This window comes from Callithrix jacchus, chromosome 11, assembly GCF_049354715.1.
Source record: "Callithrix jacchus isolate 240 chromosome 11, calJac240_pri, whole genome shotgun sequence".
Classification (NCBI taxonomy): Eukaryota; Metazoa; Chordata; class Mammalia; order Primates; family Cebidae; genus Callithrix; species Callithrix jacchus.
Genome location: NC_133512.1, coordinates 50,733,168 through 50,753,503, shown reverse-complemented (window position 1 = coordinate 50,753,503; position 20,336 = coordinate 50,733,168). Strand labels below are relative to the sequence as shown.

The following is a 20,336-nucleotide window of genomic DNA, read 5'->3' as shown; positions in this document are numbered from 1 at the left end:
GGTTGACTTTTTTTGCAGCAGGATATTTTCTAGAGTGTGTATTAATACTTTTATTGTCTCTAAATAGGTTGTTGCCCCCGAAAATTTATTTTTTCAGGTACAGAAAGGACATATAATTTATGTATTTTTATTTTTTATTTCCTACATACACATTTTTATTTTTTGTATTTTGCATTTTATAATATATATTAGCAATATCTTAGATATCCACTTCATAAATAAGCAACTACACATTACTGCATGCCTGTATATTTACCAGTAGGAATACTTAGTTAAAATAATTCGAAGACCATAGTTCTGACAGAGTAGTAAGTCATAGAAAGTGAACACTAGGGCCAGGCGCGGTGGCTCAAGCCTATAATCCCAGCACTTTGGGAGGCCGAGGCGGGTGGATCACAAGGTCAAGACATCGAGACCATCCTGGTCAACATGGTGAAACCCCGTCTCTACTAAAAATACAAAAAATTATCTGGGCATGGTTTTGCGTGCCTGTAATCCCAGCTACTCAGGAGGCTGAGGCAGGAGAATTGCCTGAACCCAGGAGGCAGAGGTTGCGGTGAGCCGAGATCACGCCATTGCACTCCAGCCTGGGTAACGAGTGAAACTCGGTCTCAAAAAAAAAAAAAAAAAAAGAAAGTGAACACTAAGGGTAGAGCATGTGATCTTTTTAAAGAGATAGGAAAAGATTCAATGATTAAAAATATAATAAAAGAAAATCTAAGTAAATATAGAGTAAGTAAAAATAAATATAGATGAGAATACTATTATACAGACCAAGGGACTCATTTGTAGATTATTTATAATTTAACTCATTATAAAACATTAATACAGGCTTGGTATTGTGACTCATGCCTGTAATCTCAGCACTTTGGGAACCTAAGGGGAAAGGATTGCTTGAGGCCAGGAGTTTGAAACCATCTTCAGCAACACGGCGAGACCCCATCTCCACAAAAAATTTAAAAATTAGCCAGATGTGGTGGTGCACACCTGTAGTCCTAGAGCTAAGGCAGGAGGATAGCTTGAGCCCAGGAATTCCTGGCTGCAGTGAGCTATAATCATGCCAGTGCCCTCTAGCCCTGGGTGACAGAAGGCGATTCTTTGTAGAAAACACGAATTAAGCAGGGGAGGGTGTGCCAAGGTGGCTGACAGAAGGCAACACCAGAATGCAGCTCTCAGCAAATGAGATGCAGAGGGCTAGAGGACTTCACGATTCCAGGTGAGGTACTGGGTTCACTTCACTGGGACTGGTAGTGCACTGAAAATAGCCCAGGGAAGGAGCTGCAGGGCGAGAGCTGCGTAGGGAGGGCAAACCGAGACAGGACAGGGCAAGTCCCCACCTGGAACGTGCAGCCAGCTCAGAGGGTCGGGGTTGTCACCCCCTCAGTGCTCTGATTCAGATCCTGTGCTTACCTCATCCCTTCTGCAACCTAGGGTCCACAAGAGCCCTGCAAGACTGAGGGGCACTATGGGTTGTTGATGCAAATCTGAGCAATGGCTCCTGCCAGGTACTGCAAGTTGTCAGTGGAAGTTTGGACTAACACCAGGGGAATGGACCTGTCCCACAGAAAGAGGCAGAGTTAAAAGCAGGGAAACAGGCCATAAGGCCTGGCAGGCCCCACCCCCCACAAAACTCAAACTGAAGCCCACGCGCTAGAGGGCTTGGTAGCAAATACACCAGTTTAACCCCAACTGGGAAGCTCGAGCTCGGGGAAGGAGAATATGCCATTGGGAAGGTGGGGCTAATCTCAGCTACAAAGGAACTCCAGGGAAGGACCACCCACCCAGCAACCTGACTGAATCTGAGACACCCCAGCAGCACCTCTACAGGCCAAAAAAGATATAGCTCCAACCTCAACAGACAGGACATCCACTCAGAGACTTTTCCCCAACTTCAAAGATCAAAGGGAGATAAATCCACAAAGATGGGAAGAAACCAGCACAAAAGGATGAAACCATCAAAGCCCAGAACACCTCTTCTCCTCCCAGGGATTACAACTCCTCATTATCAAAGGAACAAAACAAGACAGAGAATGAGTTTGATGAATTGACAGAAGCAAGCTTCAGAAGGTGTGTAATAACAAACTTCTCTGAGTTAAAAGACCATGTTCTAACCCAGTGCAAAGAAATTAAGAATGCTGAAAAAAAGGTACCTGAAATGCTAACTAGAATAACCAGCTTAGAGAAGAACATGAACAACTTGATGGAGCTGAAAAGCATAGTACAAGAACTTCGAGAAGCATACACAAGTTTCAACAGCTGAATCAATCAAGCAGAGGAAAGGATATCAGAGACAGAAAATCAAATGAAATAAAATGAGAAGGCAAGATTAGAGAAAAAAGACTGAAAATAAACGAACAAAGCATCCAAGAACTATGGGATTATGTGAAAAGACCTAATCTATGCTTGATTGGTGTACCTGAATGTGATGGGGAGAATGATTCCAAGTTGGAAAACACTTTTCAGGATATTATTCAAGAGAACTTCCCCAACCTAACAAGGCAGGCCAACATTCAAATCCAGGAAATACAGAGAACACCACAAAGATATTTCTCAAGAAGAGCAACCCCAAGGCACATAATTGTCAGATTCACCAGGATTGAAAGGAAGGAAAAAAATCCTAAGGGCAGCCAGAGAGAAAGATTGAGTCATGTACAAAGGAAAGACCATCAGACTCACAGTGGATCTCTTGGCAGAACCCCTACAAACTAGAAGGGAGTGGGGGCCAATATTCAACATCCTTAAAGAGAAGAATTTTCAACCCAGAATTTCATATCCAGACAAACTAAGCTTCATAAGCACAGGAGAAATAAAATATTTTATGGATGAGCAATTGCTGAGAGATTTCATCACTATAAGACCTGCCTTACAAAAGCTACTGAAGGCAGTAATAAACATGGAAAGGAACAACCAGTACCAGCCACTGCAGAAACATACCAAATGGTAAAGAACAATGAGGCAATGAAGAAACCAAATCAACTAATGGACAAAACAACCAGCCAGTAACAAAATGGCAGGATCAAATTCAAACATAATATTAACATTGAATGTAAATGGCCTAAATGCCCCAATCAAAAGACACAGACTGGCAAACTGGATAAAAAGTCGAGACATATTGGTGTGCTGTATTCAGGAGATGGAAGAAGATTTACCAAGCAAATGAAGAGCAAAAAAAAAAAAAAAGCAACAGTAGCAGTCCTAGTCTCTGACAAAACCGACTTTAAACCAACAAAGATCAAAAGAGACAAAGAAGTGCATTACATAATGGTAAAAGGATCAATGCAACAAGAATAGCTAACTATCCTAAATATATATGCACAATCACAGGGAGGCTGAGCAACTTGCTCCTGAATGACAAATGGATAAACAATGAAATGAAGGCAGAAATAAATATATTCTTCAAAACCAACAAGAAAGAAGACACAACTTACCAGAATCTATGGGACACATGTAAAGTAGGGTCTAGAGGGAAATTTATAGCAGTAAATGCCCACATGAGAAACAAAGAAAGATCTAAAATCGACACCCTATCGTCAAAATTGAAAGAGCTAGAGGAGCAAGATCAAAAAAACTCAAGCTAGCAGAAGACGATAAATAACTAAGATCAAAGCAGAACTGAAGAAGATAGAGACACAAAAAACCCTTCAAAAAAATCAGTAAATCCAGGAGCTGGTTATTTGAAAAGATCAACAAAATAGACAGAACACTAGCTAGACTAATAAAAAAGAAAAGAGAGAAGAATCTAATAGATGTAATAAAAAATGATAAAGAGGTGATCACCACTGATTCCTCAGAAATACAAACTATCATCAGAGATTACTATAAACAGCTCTACGTGCATAAACCAGTAAATCTGGAAGAAATGGATAAATTCCTGGATACTTACACACTCCCAAGACTAAGCCAGGAAGAAGCTGAAACCCTGAATAGACCAATATAAAGGTCTGAAGTTGAGGCAGCAATTAATAGCCTACCAACCAAAAAAAGTTCAGATCCAGATGGGTTCATAGCTGAATTTTACTAAACACATACAAAGAGGAGCTGCTACATTTCCTGTTGAAACTATTCCAAACAATACAAAAAGAGGGAGTCCTTCCTCTTTCTCTGAGACCAACCTCATCCTGATACCAAAATCTGGCAGAGATACAACTAAACGAGAAAATATGGGCTAGTATCCATGATGAACATTGCTGTAAAATCTTCAATAAAATACTGGCAAACTGAATCCAACAGTACATCAAAAAGCTTATTTACCACCATCAAGTAGGCTTCATCCTGGGGATGTAAGGCTAATTCAACATACGCAAGTCTATAAATGTAATTCTCCACATAAACAGAACCAAAGACAAAAACCACATGATTATCTCAGTAGATGCATACAACAGCCCTTTATGCTGAAAACTCTCAATAAACTAGTATTGACAGAACATATCTCAAAATAATAAAAGCTATTTACGACAAACCCACAGCCAATATCATACTGAGTGGGCAAAAACTAGAAGCGTTCCCTTTAAAAACTGGTACCAGAAAAGTATGCCCTCTCTCACCACTCCTATTCAATATAGTATTGGAAGTTCTAGCCAGGGCCATTAGGCAAGAAAAAGAAATAAAGACCATTCAATTAGGAAAAGAAGAAGTCAAATTGTCCCTGTTTGCAGACAACATGATCATATATTTAGAAGACCCCATTGTCTCAGCACAAAACCTCCTTAAGCTGATAAGCAACTTTAGCAAAGTCTCAGGATACAAAATTGATGTACAGAAATCACAAGCATTCCTATACACCAGCAACAGACAAACAGAGAGCCAAAATATGAACAAACTCTCATTTACAACTGCTACAAAGGGAATAAAATACCTAGGAATACAACTAACAAAGTATGTAAAAGATCTCTTCAAGGAGAACTACAAACCACTGCTCAAGGAAATAAGAGGGGACACAAACAGGTGGAATAACATTCTCATGCTCATGGTTAGGAAGAATCAATATTGTGAAAATGGCCATACTGCCGTAAGTAATCTATAGATTCAGTGCTGTCCCCATCAAGCTACCACTGACCTTCTTCAAAGAACTGGAAAAAGCCACCTTAAACTTCATCTGGAACCAAAAGAGAGCCCACAGCCAAGACAATCCTAAGCAAAAAGGACAAAGCTGGAGGCATCACACCACCTGACTTCAAACTGTGCTACAGGGTTACGGTAATCAAAACAGCATGGTACTGGTACCAAAACAGAGATATAGACCAATGAAACAGAATAGAGGCCTCGGAAGCAACGCCACACATCTACAACCATCTGATCTTTGACAGACCTCACAAAAACAATCAATGGGGAAAGGATTCCCTGTTTAATAAATGGTGTTGGGAAAACTGGCTAGCCATGTGCAGAAAGCTGAAATTGGAACCCTTCTTTACACCTTATACAAAAATTAACTCCAGATGGATTAAAGATTTAAACATAAGAATTAACACCATAAAAACCCTCAAAGAAAACCTAGGAAACACCATTCAGCATATAGGCATAGGCAAGGACTTCATGACTAAAACACCAAAAGCATTGGCAACAAAAGCCAAAATAGACAAATGGGATCTAATTAAACTCCAGAGCTGCTGCACAGCAAAAGAAACAATTATTAGAGTGAACTGGCAACAAATAGACTGGGAAAAAAACTTTTGCCATCTACCCATCTGACAAATGGCTAATATCCAGAATCTACAAAAGACTAAAGCAGATTTACAAGAAAAAACAAACCAACCAACCCATTCAGAAGTGGGCGACGAATATGAACAGATACTTTTCAAAAGAAGACCTCTATGAAGCCAACAAACATGTAAAAATGCTCATCATCATTGCTCATTAGAGAAATGCAAATCAAAACTACATTGAGATACCATCTCATGCCAGTTAGAATGGCAATCATTAAAAAATCTGGAGACAACAGATGCTGGAGAGGATGTGGAGAAAAAGGAACACTTTTACACTGTTGGTGGGAGTGTAAATTCGTTCAACCATGTGGAAGACAGTGTGGCAATTCCTCAAGGATCTCGAAATAGAAATTCCATTCGATCCAGCAATCCCATTACTGGGTATATATCCAAAGGATTATAAATCGTTCTATTATAAAGACATGCGTACACATATGTTTGTTGCGGCTCTGTTTACGATAACAAAGACCTGGAACCAACCCAGATGCCCATCAATTATAGACTAGACAAGGAAAATATGGCACATATACATCATGGAATACTGTACAGCCATAAAACACGAGTTTGTATCCTTTGTGGAGAAGTGGATCAATCTAGAAACCATCATTCTAAGCAAACTGACACAAGAACAGAAAATCAAACACTGGATGTTCTCACTTATAGGTGGGTGATGAACAATGAGAACACTTGGGCACAGGGAAGGGAACAACACTCACAGGGCTAGGTGTGGGGGTGGAGGGGAAGGGAGAGGAGGAACAGCGGGGGGCAGGGAGGATGGGAAGGCATAACACTGGGAGAAATGCCTGATGTAGGCAATGGTGGGGGGAGTGGAAATGGCAAACCATCATGGCATGTATGTACCTATGCATACCTATGCAACAATCCTGCAGGATGCACAATTGTGCACATGTACCCCAGAGCCCAAAATACAATTAAAAAAAACATGAATTAAATAAAATAAATTTATTCCCCCTCAAAAAAACAATTAAACATGGTTCCTGTTGTTTAATTAATAAAATAAAAAGAGTTTTAATAACTAAGTGAACTATTTACAACTTTTCAAATAGATTGAGCAATTTAAGTAGAGGTGCAAATTATTCACTCAGAATGGCTTTTCCTTGTCTGATTGTAGCTGACCTTTATATAGGCCTTTTAAATTTAGAGGTCAGCTGTTAAATGTTGAACTTGCCTCTCAACAGTCTCTTGTTTTTTATTTCTTCATGGTGGAAGGAATTTAAAGTAAACTTTAAGATTTTAAACATTATTATAAATCAGATAATAGGAGATGTTAATTTTGTGTTTCCCAGTGTTGTTAAAATTAGTAGGTATTGCCTTTATAACCAGGAAAAATATTTTTAAAAATTAATATAAATAACTTTTAGTAGTATTAATAGAACTAGAAACAGTTTATATATCTTCAAAGTTACCTATGATATAGTGGGGGGAGGTGAGGATAAAGGGAGAAGAAGAAACAATAAACAGAAAACAAGTAGCAAGGAAACATTCTAAAATAGGAAAAAATTACAAGTTAAACCAAATTTGTTAATCAATGAGAGCTTGTAACATTGCTCAGGTTGGCCTTGAACTCATAGCCTTGCCTCCTCAAGCACCAGGACAACTGGCCGGAGCCACCATAGCCCCCCCAAATTTGTTATAACAATAAATATGTGGGATGAGTTCACCTTTTACAACCAGAAGGCTTGCTATGAAGTTTTTTTTTTTTCCAAAAGTATAAAAAAATACTTTGGTTTATGATACACATTTAAAAAATCTTTTAAGAAGTTAAAAGGATGGGCATACCATGCAAATTAACAGAAATAAAGCAGAGGGGGTCATAATATTCAGCATGATAAAATTTTTAAAATAATGAGAGAAAACAATAATACATATAAGCTGTGATGTTGATGTCAAGAATCTATATGTACCAAATAATACAGAACTAAAATATAAAGGTCAAAAATGTTCAAAGAATAAAGAGAATTTTTAGAACTCAATTATAGTTTAAATATTTTATAGTACTCTTCTAGGTCTGTAAGAGATAAAACTGATAATTATATTATTCCTGTATTCTGTATTTTAATTCAATTGATATACAAGACAAGGAACTGTATATTCTGAAAAAAAATGTTTTCTCTGATTCATGAAACGTTGACCATGTTTTTAGTCACAGGGAAAATTTCAGGCAATTTCAAAGATTAGAAATAGGCTCCACTAGATTTTCTGCTTTCAGTACAATACATTTAGAGCTAAAGTAATACAGATAAAGAGGAAATCTGGTGATTTTCAGATATTTTCTAACAATTCTTGGGTCAAAGGAAAAAATAAAAACTGCAATTCTAACCTATTACCTGCATAATATAACATTAGAGTATACTGCATTTTCTCCTATTTTTCTGGTAAACTATGCATTCTGATTTCAGAAAGGTAGTTAAAGGACAGCATTCAATAATAAATGTTTCTTCACCCTCTGTAAAGAGGAAGGCATTTTGTTTGATGTGAGATATGACTCTGAAAAGACTCTTAGCCTTGGGAACATGTAAATCTATTACATTGTATCATCAAATGCACATTAGTAGTAAATTACTTGGGATGGATACATGGAAAATCCTCTTTATAGGTTTGGTGTATAGTGTGATTAATTTTTAGGAGATACTTGTGATACCCCTATGGCAAGGAGAAGTATAATAGTCTGTTATGGCCAATTGACTGAATTGTGTATAATGTTTATAGATTTTTGGTTTCTTTTTACCTGTTTCCTGTTTGCATCTTTTGTTCAGTATTCCTCTAGGCTTCAAATTCTTCATCTGTGAATGAGGAGGTTGAATTAAAATATAAAGTTATTTATACATATTATTTTTGTGTAGTTGTGAATAAATTCATTAAGTGTATATTGAATGCCGACTCCTAGTCAGTCTATAGGGTTTAAACTTATGCTCTGATGGGAGAGAGAAATAAGCTTAGGATGCCATAAAAGCAGAGACAGGCAAGTATATCTTAGAAGGAAGGGGAGAGAAAAGGGCATTAGGGAAGCTTTCACAGAGGCAGTGTGACATCTTAGCTAGTCTTGAAAATAAATGAGTTTGTCAAGTAAACAAGAAAGGAGAGAGTTCTAGGCTCAGGAAGTAGAATGTACAGAGGCAGAAAGAGTGCATTTTACTTTTGGAAAAACACAGGCCATTTATGTGATGCTTAACATGGGATTATGGAATAGCAGGATATTAAACATTGAAGTATATGCCAGCCAAATCGTGAAAGCTTATTATGTCATACTAAATAATATGAGCTTTAAGTTAAATACAGTGACTAACCATGGAAATGTTTTCTATTTGGGCACGGAACTGTAAAGTTTACTTGAAGTGGATGCAGAGATAGCAGTCAGAAAACTGGCAGTTCAAGTGAGACATGCAATTAAAATAATGGCAAGAGATGATACACAGATTTATTACAGGTCCCTAAAATGGATACACTTCATAGGGTCTGTGGAAGCCCTGGAAATGTATGTAAGATTTAACATGAATGTATTTTCCTTGGGACATGGGTCACACATTTCATCTGTTCATACAACAGGGCTATTAGTATAAATATGTATCACAGGGAAAATTGACAGGATGATATTCTACAAACTATGAAGTTTAAATAACTTTACGTTTTACTTCATTCACTAATGACTAATCTATTTTTTTTTTCACTTTTTATAGTGGACAGGCCAAAATCTCAGCAAGTTCGAACCTCTAGTACAATAAGGCGAACCTCCTCTTTGGATACAATAACAGGACCTTACCTCACAGGACAGTGGCCACGGGATCCTCATGTTCACTACCCTTCATGCATGAAAGACAAAGCTACTCAGGTAAAATAAGCAAATCAAAATCAGCTTATCACCCTGCACTTCTTCTGTTTTGATCACAGTAAAGAAAATGTAATGTAATAACATTTTCCCAAATTTGAAATATATCCACCCAAGGAAGAAAGGAAAATACATCATTTTAAATAAACTTTGCAATAATTGTTTTTTGTCATCTGGGTTTTAGAAGCTTTGAAATTCTTTAATACTTAAATAGCACATCAGTCTATATTACATGGCTTTAAAGACTTTTGTTGTAATTTTAAGAATTGCTTTCCAATAGAAATTAAAATGACTAATAACCATTTTAGAAAATATAAAACTTTTTAAAGAGTAGTTTGCACACTTCTTGAAAATAATTCATAAAGTATTAACATATGCCTAATAAAACATATGATAGATAATTTATTTTTTTTTCTGTTAAAACCAAGATTAAAAGCCTTCAGAGGAAAATATAAATTAACTGTCACATTTCCCGTTTTTGGCAGGATCCCCAAGCTTTTGATTTGAAAAGCTTTTTTTCCATGACAGGAATAAAAAATCTGAAAACATCTTTATTCATGATTATCTGAGTTATTGACCATATCTTCCTAACAGTAGTCAATCAGCATGTATTGTCATCATGAAGAATACTAAAAATATAAGATATGGTTATTGGTTTTGAAGAACCTGCTGCACAGTTAGGTAGATAAGACATACATTTAAAAAATTGGTAAATGAAGACAGTGTTAGATGAATGGAGTATGTAAATGCAAGGGCATTCAAAGGAAAGAACATTTAGGGCTCTGTAGGTTAGGGAAATAGAATAGAGTTTCATCTCTGAAGAATGAGGAAAAAGAGGAAGAGAGTTTTTTGGACATGATCTATAAAAACTCTGCTTCTCAGTTTTTGTCATTTTCTCAGGCAAGCTTGAAACTGTGAAATTGGCTTCTACTTTATAATCTATCTCATCAATTCTGTCCTTGTAATATTTTATGCTGCCCTAGTCTTTTGATTGAGTATTCATTTAGCGAGGAAGAGAATAAGTTTAATATGGCAGGCAGTGGAATTTCCAAGTAGAAATAACTAGCAAAACTTAGAGGTGATTGAGGGTCTAGACAGTTAAAGATCTGGGCACAGATGTATTCAAATGAAGGCCCACGGAGGGAACTTTCTGGGATAATGGAAATGTTAATTAATTTAAAAATTAGTTAATTTTAATTCAATAAAAGTTATTTATATTAATGTTATATAGCATGATTCTTTGATATATACACATATTTGAAATGATTAAATCAAACTAATATATGAATTACCTCATTTTTTGTGTGTGTGATAGGAACACTTAAAATCTACTCTCTTAGAACTAATTTCAAATATACAATATATTGTTATTTACTGTAACACTTAAAATCTACTCTCTTAGAAATTTTCAAATATAACAATATATTGTTATTTACTGTAGTCATCATGATATACAGTAGATTGCTTGAAGTTATTTCTCGTAACTGAAATTTTGTGTCCTTTGACCAGCATCTCCCCAGGACCACCAACCCTTAGCCTCTGATAACCATCATTCTGCTCTCTATTTCTATAAGTTAAATGTTATATATCTTTTTTTTTTTTTTTTGAGACAGGGTCTTGTTCTATTGCCTAGGCTGGAGTTCGGTGGTGTGATCTCGGCTCACTGCAACTTCTGCCTCCCAGATTCAAGCAATTCTCATGCCTCAGCCTTCCAAGTAGCTGGGACAACAGGCCCCTGGTACCATGCCCAGCTAATTTTTATATTTTTAGTAGAGATGGAGTTTCAGCAGTAGAGGCTGGTGTTGAACTCCTGGCCTCAAGTGAGCCACTAGCCTTGGCCTCCCAGAGTGTTGGGATTATAGGCATAAGCCACCATGCTTGGCCAGTGTTACGTATCTTAATAGAAGTTTGGGTTATGTTGGTGAATTCATTTATCAGAACTTACCCAAGTGTACACTTGTACATTTTGCTATATAACTTTAATTTTAAAAACATAGAATATAAACAGAAAACAAGTACTGAACTCAGATGTTTAGAGATGAAGTATACTGCTGTCTGCAACTTTGAAATGAATCAAAAATAAGATTGATCAGTGGATACCTAGATAGGTATCTGGTGGAGCAAATAGAGCAAAATGTTATATAGAGAAGCTGAGTATTGGCTTTATGGGCCCTCATGAACAGGTTTTTTTTCCCTTTTAATTGTTCTGTTTGAAATTTCTATTAGTAAAATGTTAAAAAAAAAATTCATGGCCGGGTGCAGTGGCTCACGCCTGTAATCCCAGCACTTTGGGAGGCCGAGGCAGGTGGATCACGAGGTCAAGAGATCGAGACCATCCTGGTCAACATGGTGAAACCCTGTCACTATTAAAAATACAAAAAAATTAGCTGGGCATGGTTTTGCGTGCCTGTAATCCCAGCTACTCAGGAGGCTGAGGCAGGAGAATTGCTTGAACCCTGGAAGCGGAGGTTGTGGTGAGCCGAGATCGTGCCATTGCGCTCCAGCCTGGGTAACAAGAGCAAAACTCGATCTCAAAAAAAAAAAAAAAAAAAAATTCATGGCCCACTGACTTCTCTGCTTTGCGACCCAGTCTTAAGCTTTCTTTTCTGTAAATTAAAATTAATAATACCCAATTTGCACATTCACATGTTTATTCTGAGGTCTAAAAAGTACAGCTTTACATTTTTAAGGCCTCTGAAGAAATATGGATCACTGCCAGATTTAGAGTCATCTGTTTAGCATAGTAGAAAGAAAAACTAAAAGCCATTTGTGAAATATAATATTATTACTGTAGCCTTGCAGACACAACCTTTATAAAACAAAAAAATATATTACCAACTCTTAAAATTGAACTTGTAATTAAGGTTGCTGTAATAAGACAGTAATGTTTCCTCAGTCTTCACTCCATAGTCTGAGGTATAGTCTCTGGACAAATTTTAAATTTTGTGTTAGAGTGAGTATGTTTTTAAATGTGAAAGTAATATATGTTCTTTGTAAAGTGGCCAAGTAATAAAAATAATAAATACAGCAATAGTCAGAGGTATTTCCTATAACTTCCCAGGTATAGTAGTGTAATTAGAGCTGTTCATAGACACTGGCATTCTCTCTCCTGGGCACATGGTAGGATTCTGTTTCTCTGCCCACTTCAAGTTAAGTGTGGCCATGAGACTTGATTTGGAAAGAAGCTTTAAAGAACTGGTGCATTCTCTCTGACAGGGAAGTAACTGTTCACTCCTAGTTTGTCCATCTGGATCACTGACAGTGACAAACATAGCCTTCTTAATGACCCATACATGTTGTATGAGCAAGAAATTAACTTTTGCAGTTTTAAGTCATTGGGATTTGGAGATTGTGTGGTTACTATCCTATAACCAACACTCTACTGACTAATATGCAATGTATAATAACCTTTTAAACAAATTTTTGTAGGCTTCTTAGATCATAGTATGTTACAATTCTTAATTCAAAACTTTTCAAAAGATTCAGTGTGGACATAAAATCAGTATCAAAAATAGAATGAAAGAAAAAACAGCACGGGAAGTGTTTTTTCTGAGTTTTATCATTTGCTTAATTAACTTCTCTTAATTTTATTTAAACATCTTTAAAAAATAGTGTCTTAATAGTTTATTTTCCTGTTACACCTTTCTTTGACTTTTATAGACCTTAAACTTTTTCTGATACAGTTAGACAATTTTCTTTGTATGAGTAGTCCATCTAAAACAGCCTGTGGAACAGGCTACCTTAAGTCTCAAAATGTCACCTTTTTGAAATGTCCATTAAACTAGAAGACATGATGGTGTTAATCTACAGAGGTGATTTTCATTAGGCTTTCTGCAAGTTAATTATTCAGTCTTAACAAGAGAAACCACCACTGCCTTCTTGCTGCTTTTGTTTTTTTAAACAAGATTTAAAATGCTTTTGTTTTTTTAAACAAGGATTTAAAATGCTTTTGATTAGATTTATATTGTGATAAAATGATGGATTTAATGCTTTTTATATATAACTTGTAAAAGAAAAAAGTCACTTGCCTAAACATAGTGTTTCCACTTTAGGCATCTGCTCCCTGCCAAGGTCAGCATCCTATCATAGTATAAAATCTCTGTGCTTCTCAGTTCTTGCAGGGATGCTTAGTGATATATTTATAGACATTCTGTAATTGTTCCAGAATGTTTTTAGTCCAGCTAAATTAAAATAAGTAAATATTTCAGTTATGCATTTTTGAGTTTTATCTGTCTTTGTTTTAAAAGTAATGCTTTTTGATGGTAAAATAATCCATGTAATATAGAAGGACATGAATAGTAGCCACTGACTCCCTGGATCTATTACTTAAAAAATTATTAACAGATTCTTTTTTTTTTTTTTTTTTGGCGGAGGTGGGCACATGTTTTGAGAAATTCTCTGTAAGATATTATTTAAACATATACACACAGAGATGGAATCATACTCTATATCATATAATTGACTTGCTTTTTCCATTTGATGGATCATGGGCATCTCTCCTTATAACATGTAAATCCGTATCTCGCTTTTTCCCCCAATTTTTTAAGTTGTGGTAAAATACATATAACATGATAGCCAGACATGGTGTCATGTGTCTTGTAATCTCAGCTACTTCCAAGGATGAGGCAAGAGAATCGCTTGAACCTAGGAGGCAAAGGTTTCAGTGAGAGCCAGGATTGGCCTACTACACTCCAACCTGGGCAACAGAGTGAGACCTGTCTCCCCCTCCCTCACCCCCAAAATAATTAAATTTACCATGGATGAAGATGAATTAACCATGTTTTAAATGTACAGTTCCATGACATTAAGTGCATTCACATTATTGTAAAACCATTACCACCATCCATGTCTAAAACATTTTCACTTTTTCCACCTATTAAATACTAGGTCTCCATCCTCCCCACCATACCCAAGCCTCTGGTAGCCATCATTCTGTTTTCTGTCTCTGTGAATTTACTTTAGGAACCTCATATAAGAAAAATCACACAGTATTTATCCTTTTGTGTCTGGTTCATTTTACTTAGTATACTGATTTCAAGGTTCATCTATGTTGTAGCATGTGTCAAAATTTCCTTTCTTTTTAAGGTGGAATAATATTCCATTAGATATACATACCGCATTTTTTTTTATCCATTTGTCTATGGATGGATATTTAGGTTGTTTTTGCTTTTTGACAGTTGTGAATAATGGGGCTGGCAACATTAGTGTATGCATATCTTTTCAAGTCTTTGCTTTCAATTCTTTTGTATATATATCCAGAAGTAAAACTGCTGGATCATAGGGTAATTCTGTGTTTAAATTTTTGATGAACTGGCATGCTGTTTTCCACTACGGCTATACTATTTTATACTCCCATCAGCAATGCACAGGGGTCCAGTTTTTCTACATTTTTGCCAATAGTTATTTTCTTTATTCCTTTTTTTTAAAAAAATAGTCACCCCGGTATCTTATTATCATTTTTTATTTGTGTTTCCTAAATGATTAATGATGTTGATTATCACTTCACCTGCTTTTTGGCCATCTATATATTTTCTTTGGAGAAATGTCTATATAAGTTCTTTGACCATTTTTGAATTGGGTTTTTTGTTGTTGAGTTCTAGGAGTTCTTTATATATTCTATATATCAATCTCTTATCAGATACATGGTTTGCAAATATTTTCTCCCATTCCGTGGGTTGCCTTTTTATTCTTTTGATAGTTAACTAGTTTTTAATTTTGATAAAGTCCAGTTTATTTATCTGTTTTCCATCTGTTGCCTGTACTTTTGTTGGCATATTCAAGAAATCATTGCCAAATAAGCTTTCTTCTTATTTTCTTCTAAGAATTTTAGCTTTTAAGTTTAGGTCTGATCCATTTGAGCCCATTTTTGTATACAGTATAAGGTCCAGCTTCTTTTTTTTGGATGTGAATGTCTAGTTTTCCTAGCATCATTTGTTGAAAAGGCTATCCTTTTCCCACTGAATGGCCTTAACACCCTTGTCAAAAATCAATTGACCATATATGTGAGGGTTTATTTCGGGCTGCTGTGTTTATTACATTGGTCTGTGCCTTGTGGCTTTTTGCATTATGCCATAATTGGGAAAGATTTCTCCTACTCTAAGTTAAAAATTTTTATTTAAACTGTATTTTCTTTTAATAGTTTTATGTTTCTTTTGTAATATTTGTTTCTTTGATATTTCCAGAGTTTATTTTGATGGAAGGCATGAGGTGCTTTATCCAGCTTTATGTTTCAAAGTGACTAATAGTTGATCAGTAGTTTATCTTTTCCCTGCTGATTTGATATGCCATCCTTGTCATATCATAAATTTCCATTCTTATTTGGATCTCTTTCTGGCTTCTCTATGCTATACTATATACCATTAATATCTTTTTGTACCTATTACTGAATGATTTTGATCTATATTGCGTAGTAATTCATTTTCATAATTTGTATGGCTAGTCTTGCATATTTATTTTTCTCAATTTTATAATTTGTCACATTCCTCTTAGAATGTTTTATATTACAATTAAATATTAATTCAGGGGAATTTATTATATTGAATCTTATCTAAGAAAAGGGCATATCTTTTTTTTTTTTTTCAAAAAAGAATATCACACTGTCACCCAGGATGCAGTGCAGTGGCATGATCTCGACTCACTATAATCTCCACCTTCTGGGTTTAAGCAATTCTCCTGCCTCAGCCTCTTAAGTAGCTGGGACTACAGGTGTGCGCCATCATGCCCAGCTAATTTTTTTGTATTTTAAGTAGAGACGGGTTTTCACCATGTTGGCCAGGATGGTCTCAATCTCCTGACCTTGTGATCTGCCCGCCTCGGCCTCCCAAAGTTCTGGGATTACAAGCATGAGCCACCCAAGGGGCATATCTTTTTATTCATTTAAGTGTTATGTTTGCCCTTCAGAATATTTTACAACTTCATACTGGAACAACACATTTCTTGTTAAACTTACATCAAAATATTTTGTCTTCTTTGGTTGCTGTTGTAATTAGGATATTTAATATCTAATTTGTGTACAGGACATATTCAACTTGACTTTTCTTGTTTCTAGTAATGGTTTAAGTAATTTTATTTGTTTTTTTAGGTATACAATTATTCAAATAGTAATTCTATATCCTTTTCTTTATTTATTCCTTGCTATGTGTCCTCTTTTGGAATTGCATTTGCTGCTGCTCCCAGAACCATTTAAACTAACAGTTATGCTACTGAGTGCCTTGGCCTTTTTCTTGACTCTAATGGTAATGTGTCTAGTTTATTGACTGGACAAGGTATACTGATGTCGGCTGTGAGGCAGTGTATACTTTTTGTACATAGAGTACACATGCTTATTTTACTAATGGTCTTTCTTGTTTTAATCAGGAATAATTCTGTATGTGGAAAATGCCTTTTCATCATTGAGTATGTTTGTTAATTTTATATTTGTTTATTATTCAGCAATGAGATCTTAAATTTTTTTCATGAGCTTTAGATTGTTTTTACACTTGCTTCATAAAAAGATTTTGCAAGATTTCCTTCCTCTGTGCTCTAGCATAACATGGTATAAATATCATCCGAGTTATCTGTCACTTGGGTCTGAAAGGATTTTACCTAAGAAGCTTAGTAGCCTAGTATGTTTTTGGATTGTAGCACTTTAGAAAGTTTCTTAATTTATTCCACGGCTCTTGGTCTCTTGGTTTGTATCAGGGAGAGATTTCAAAACTTGTATTCTTTGAGGGGTGAGAGATGGGATGGTTAGAGCTTAAATAAAATTACATATACTGATACTTCCCTTTCTCCGGGTGATATTATTATATTTGATATTTTATTGTTTTAAATTAATTTTCAAAAGTTAAACTATGGCACATTGGGCATGCCAAAAGCACATAAAGCAATTTCTTAATCTCAGGCTACTTAAGTATATAGAGTTTTATGATCCTGACTCTATGCCAGCATCTTTCCCTAGAAATCTATTTGTTTTTAAGAAACAGATTCAGACTAAGTGCTTAGCATTTGGCTTTAGGCAGCACTCGGTAAACTCAACTAACTCTGAACTAAAATATATATTCTTTGCTATTGATGTCATATTTAAAGTACCTACCCTCTTCCTCCATTCCTGAAAGGAGCTTGGTTGGGGAGGACTTTAGTCAAAGGCATAAGTGATATACCTCAAATACTTACTGATATAAAAAATAACTTTAAGTTTTATCACTCTGATCAGAAATTCATTTTCTGGCCAAAAGTCACACTTTCTACAGCTGTTTGAGTTTCCTGTGCTCTTGTCAAAGGGCTTGCTGTTGAAATATATTTAAGAAACAGCAGTTGCTGAAACATTTTAGGGGCTGGGGGACTTCTTCATGAAATGAAAACAAGCCTAAAGATTTGACTGTTTTTGCCTCTTAGTTTGCATTCTCGGGGTCTAAATTATTTTTATGGAGCTGGTCCCTGACTATTGAGATCAACTTTACTTTTTCTTTCAGCCATCATCTAATTTATGAGACACAGGATTGTGGAATTTTAGAGTTGAATAGTTCACACCAAATTAGTCATGTTTCTGGTTTAGGGAGTAATTTATTCAGTTGCTAAAGGGATATACTTAGCTGTATTGATGAAAAATTTTAATCTATAACTAAAATATTTAATATTTTATTCATTATTTTCAAATGCCCTTTCTAAAATTAACAGAAAGTCAGAACTCTACTTACTAATTCTAATAGATAATATGTTCATTTGGTTCAAAAGTAGAAGGTATACAGTGAAAGGTCTTTCTCATACTCCCGTTACCTAGATACTCAGTTTTCTTCCCTTTACAAGAAACATTTAGCTGTCACAAAATTAACCTGTTTTTCTTCATTGCTTTCTCGTGCCTTTGTCCCTTAGCTCACTCTAGGTAAAATTGTGAAATAGGTTATATTTATTTGTAATAGTACTATTACTCTGGTCCCCTGATCTGTGTTGGTTCTGTACATTGACCTGTATGTTGGTTCTCACCCTGTTTTATCGAGTATCAGTTTTCCATAAAAAATTCCTGTGATACAGTTCTTGCCTATGCCTATGTCTTGAATGGTGTTGCCTGGGTTTTCTTCTAGGGTTTTTATGGTGTTAGTTCTTATATTTAAATCTTTAATCCATCTGGAGTTAATTTTTATATAAGGTGTAAGGAAGGGGTCCAGTTTCAACTTTCTGCATATGGCTAAAAAGTTTTCCCAAAACCATTTATTAAATAGGGAATCCTTTCCCCGTTGCTTGTTTTTGTAAGGTTTGTCAAAAATCAGACAGTTGTAGATGTATGGCATTACTTTTGAGGCCTCTGTTCTGTTCCATTAGTCTCTCTGTTTTGGCACCAGTACCATGCTGTTTTGATTGCTGTAGCCTTGTAGTATAGTTTGAAGTCAGATAGCATGATGCCTGCTGCTTTGTTTTTGTTTTTGTTTTTGTTTTTTCTTAGGATTGTCTTGGTTATGTGGGCTCTGTTTTGGTTCCATATGAAGTTTAAGGTGGCTTTTTCCAGTTCTGTGAAGAAGGTCATTCGTAGCATTGAATCTATAAATTACTTTAGGCAGTATGGCCATTTTCATTATATTGATTCTTCCTAACCATGAGCATGGAATGTTTTTCCATCTGTTTGTGTCTTCTCTTATTTCCTTGAGCAGTGGTTAGTAGTACTACTTGAAGAGTTCCTTCATGTTCCTTGTTAGTTGTATTCCTAAGTGTTTTTTTTTCTTTTCTTTTCTTTTTTCATGGAATTATTATATATATATATATATTTTTTTTTTTTTTTTTTTTTTTTAGTGAAACCAAGTTTATTATGGAAGTAAAGGAATAAAAGAATGACTACTCCATGGGCACAGCAGACAAATTTTTGTTTTCTTTCAACTCCCAATCCTACCAGTTTCCTTCACGGGTTTTGGCATATATTATACAATACACATTGGTCTAAAGTTTCTTCTCAGAGGCTTGTACACAATTCGTATGATAATTAGGAAAGAATATTCCTAGGTATTTATCTTTCTAGCAGTTGTGAATGGGAGTTCATTCATGATTTGGCTCTCTGTTTGTCTGTTATTGGTGTATAGGAATGCTTGTGATTTTTGCACATTGATTTTGTATCCTGAGACTTTGCTGAAGTTGCTTATCAGCTTAAGGAGATTCTGGACTGAGATGATGGAGTCTTCTAAATATACAGTCATGTTGTCTACAAATAAAGACACTTTGACTTCCTCTTTTCCTAGTTGAATACCTTTTATTTCTTTTTCTTGTCTGATTGCTCTGGTCAGAATTTCCAGTACTATGTTGAATAGGAGTGATGAGAGAGGGTACCCTTGTCTTGTGCCAGTTTTCAAAAGGGATGCTTCTAGTTTTTGTCCATTCAGTACGATATTGGCTGTGGGTTTGTCAGAAATAGCTTTCATTATTTTGAGATATGTTCCATAGATACCTAGTTTATTGAGAGTTTTTAGCATAAAGGTTTTGTTGAATTTTGTCAAAGGCCTTCTCTGCATCTGTTGAGATAATCATGTGGTTTTTTTCTTTGATTCTGTTTATGTGATGAATTACATTTGTAGATTTGTGTATATTGAACCAGCCTTGCATCCCAGGGATGAAGCCAACTTGATTGTGATGAATAAGCTTTTTGATGTGCTGTTGGATTTGGTTTGCCAGTATTTCATTGAAGATTTTCGCATCAATGTTCATCATGGATATTAGCTTAAAATTTTCTTTTTTAGTTGTGTCAGGTTTTGGTATCAGAATGATGTTGGTCTCATAAAATGAGTTACGGAGAATTCCCTCTTTTTCTATTGTTTGAAGTAGTT

General features: G+C 35.6%; 1 protein-coding gene across 6 annotated transcripts in view; it reads left to right on the top strand.

Annotated features, from left to right (window-relative positions):
* GLCCI1 (glucocorticoid induced 1) overlaps positions 1-20,336 on the top strand; it is a 145,664-nt gene that overhangs the window by 41,658 nt on the left and 83,670 nt on the right. For 5 of the 6 annotated variants that reach the window (XM_054237268.2, XM_054237271.2, XM_054237267.2 and 2 more), the window contains exon 2: positions 9,401-9,552. In XM_054237268.2, the coding sequence (XP_054093243.1) occupies positions 9,401-9,552 (152 nt within the window). Of the gene's footprint in view, positions 1-6,115; positions 6,366-9,400; positions 9,553-20,336 lie in introns of those variants that run through there. The other variant, XM_054237269.2, reaches the window with a different exon arrangement.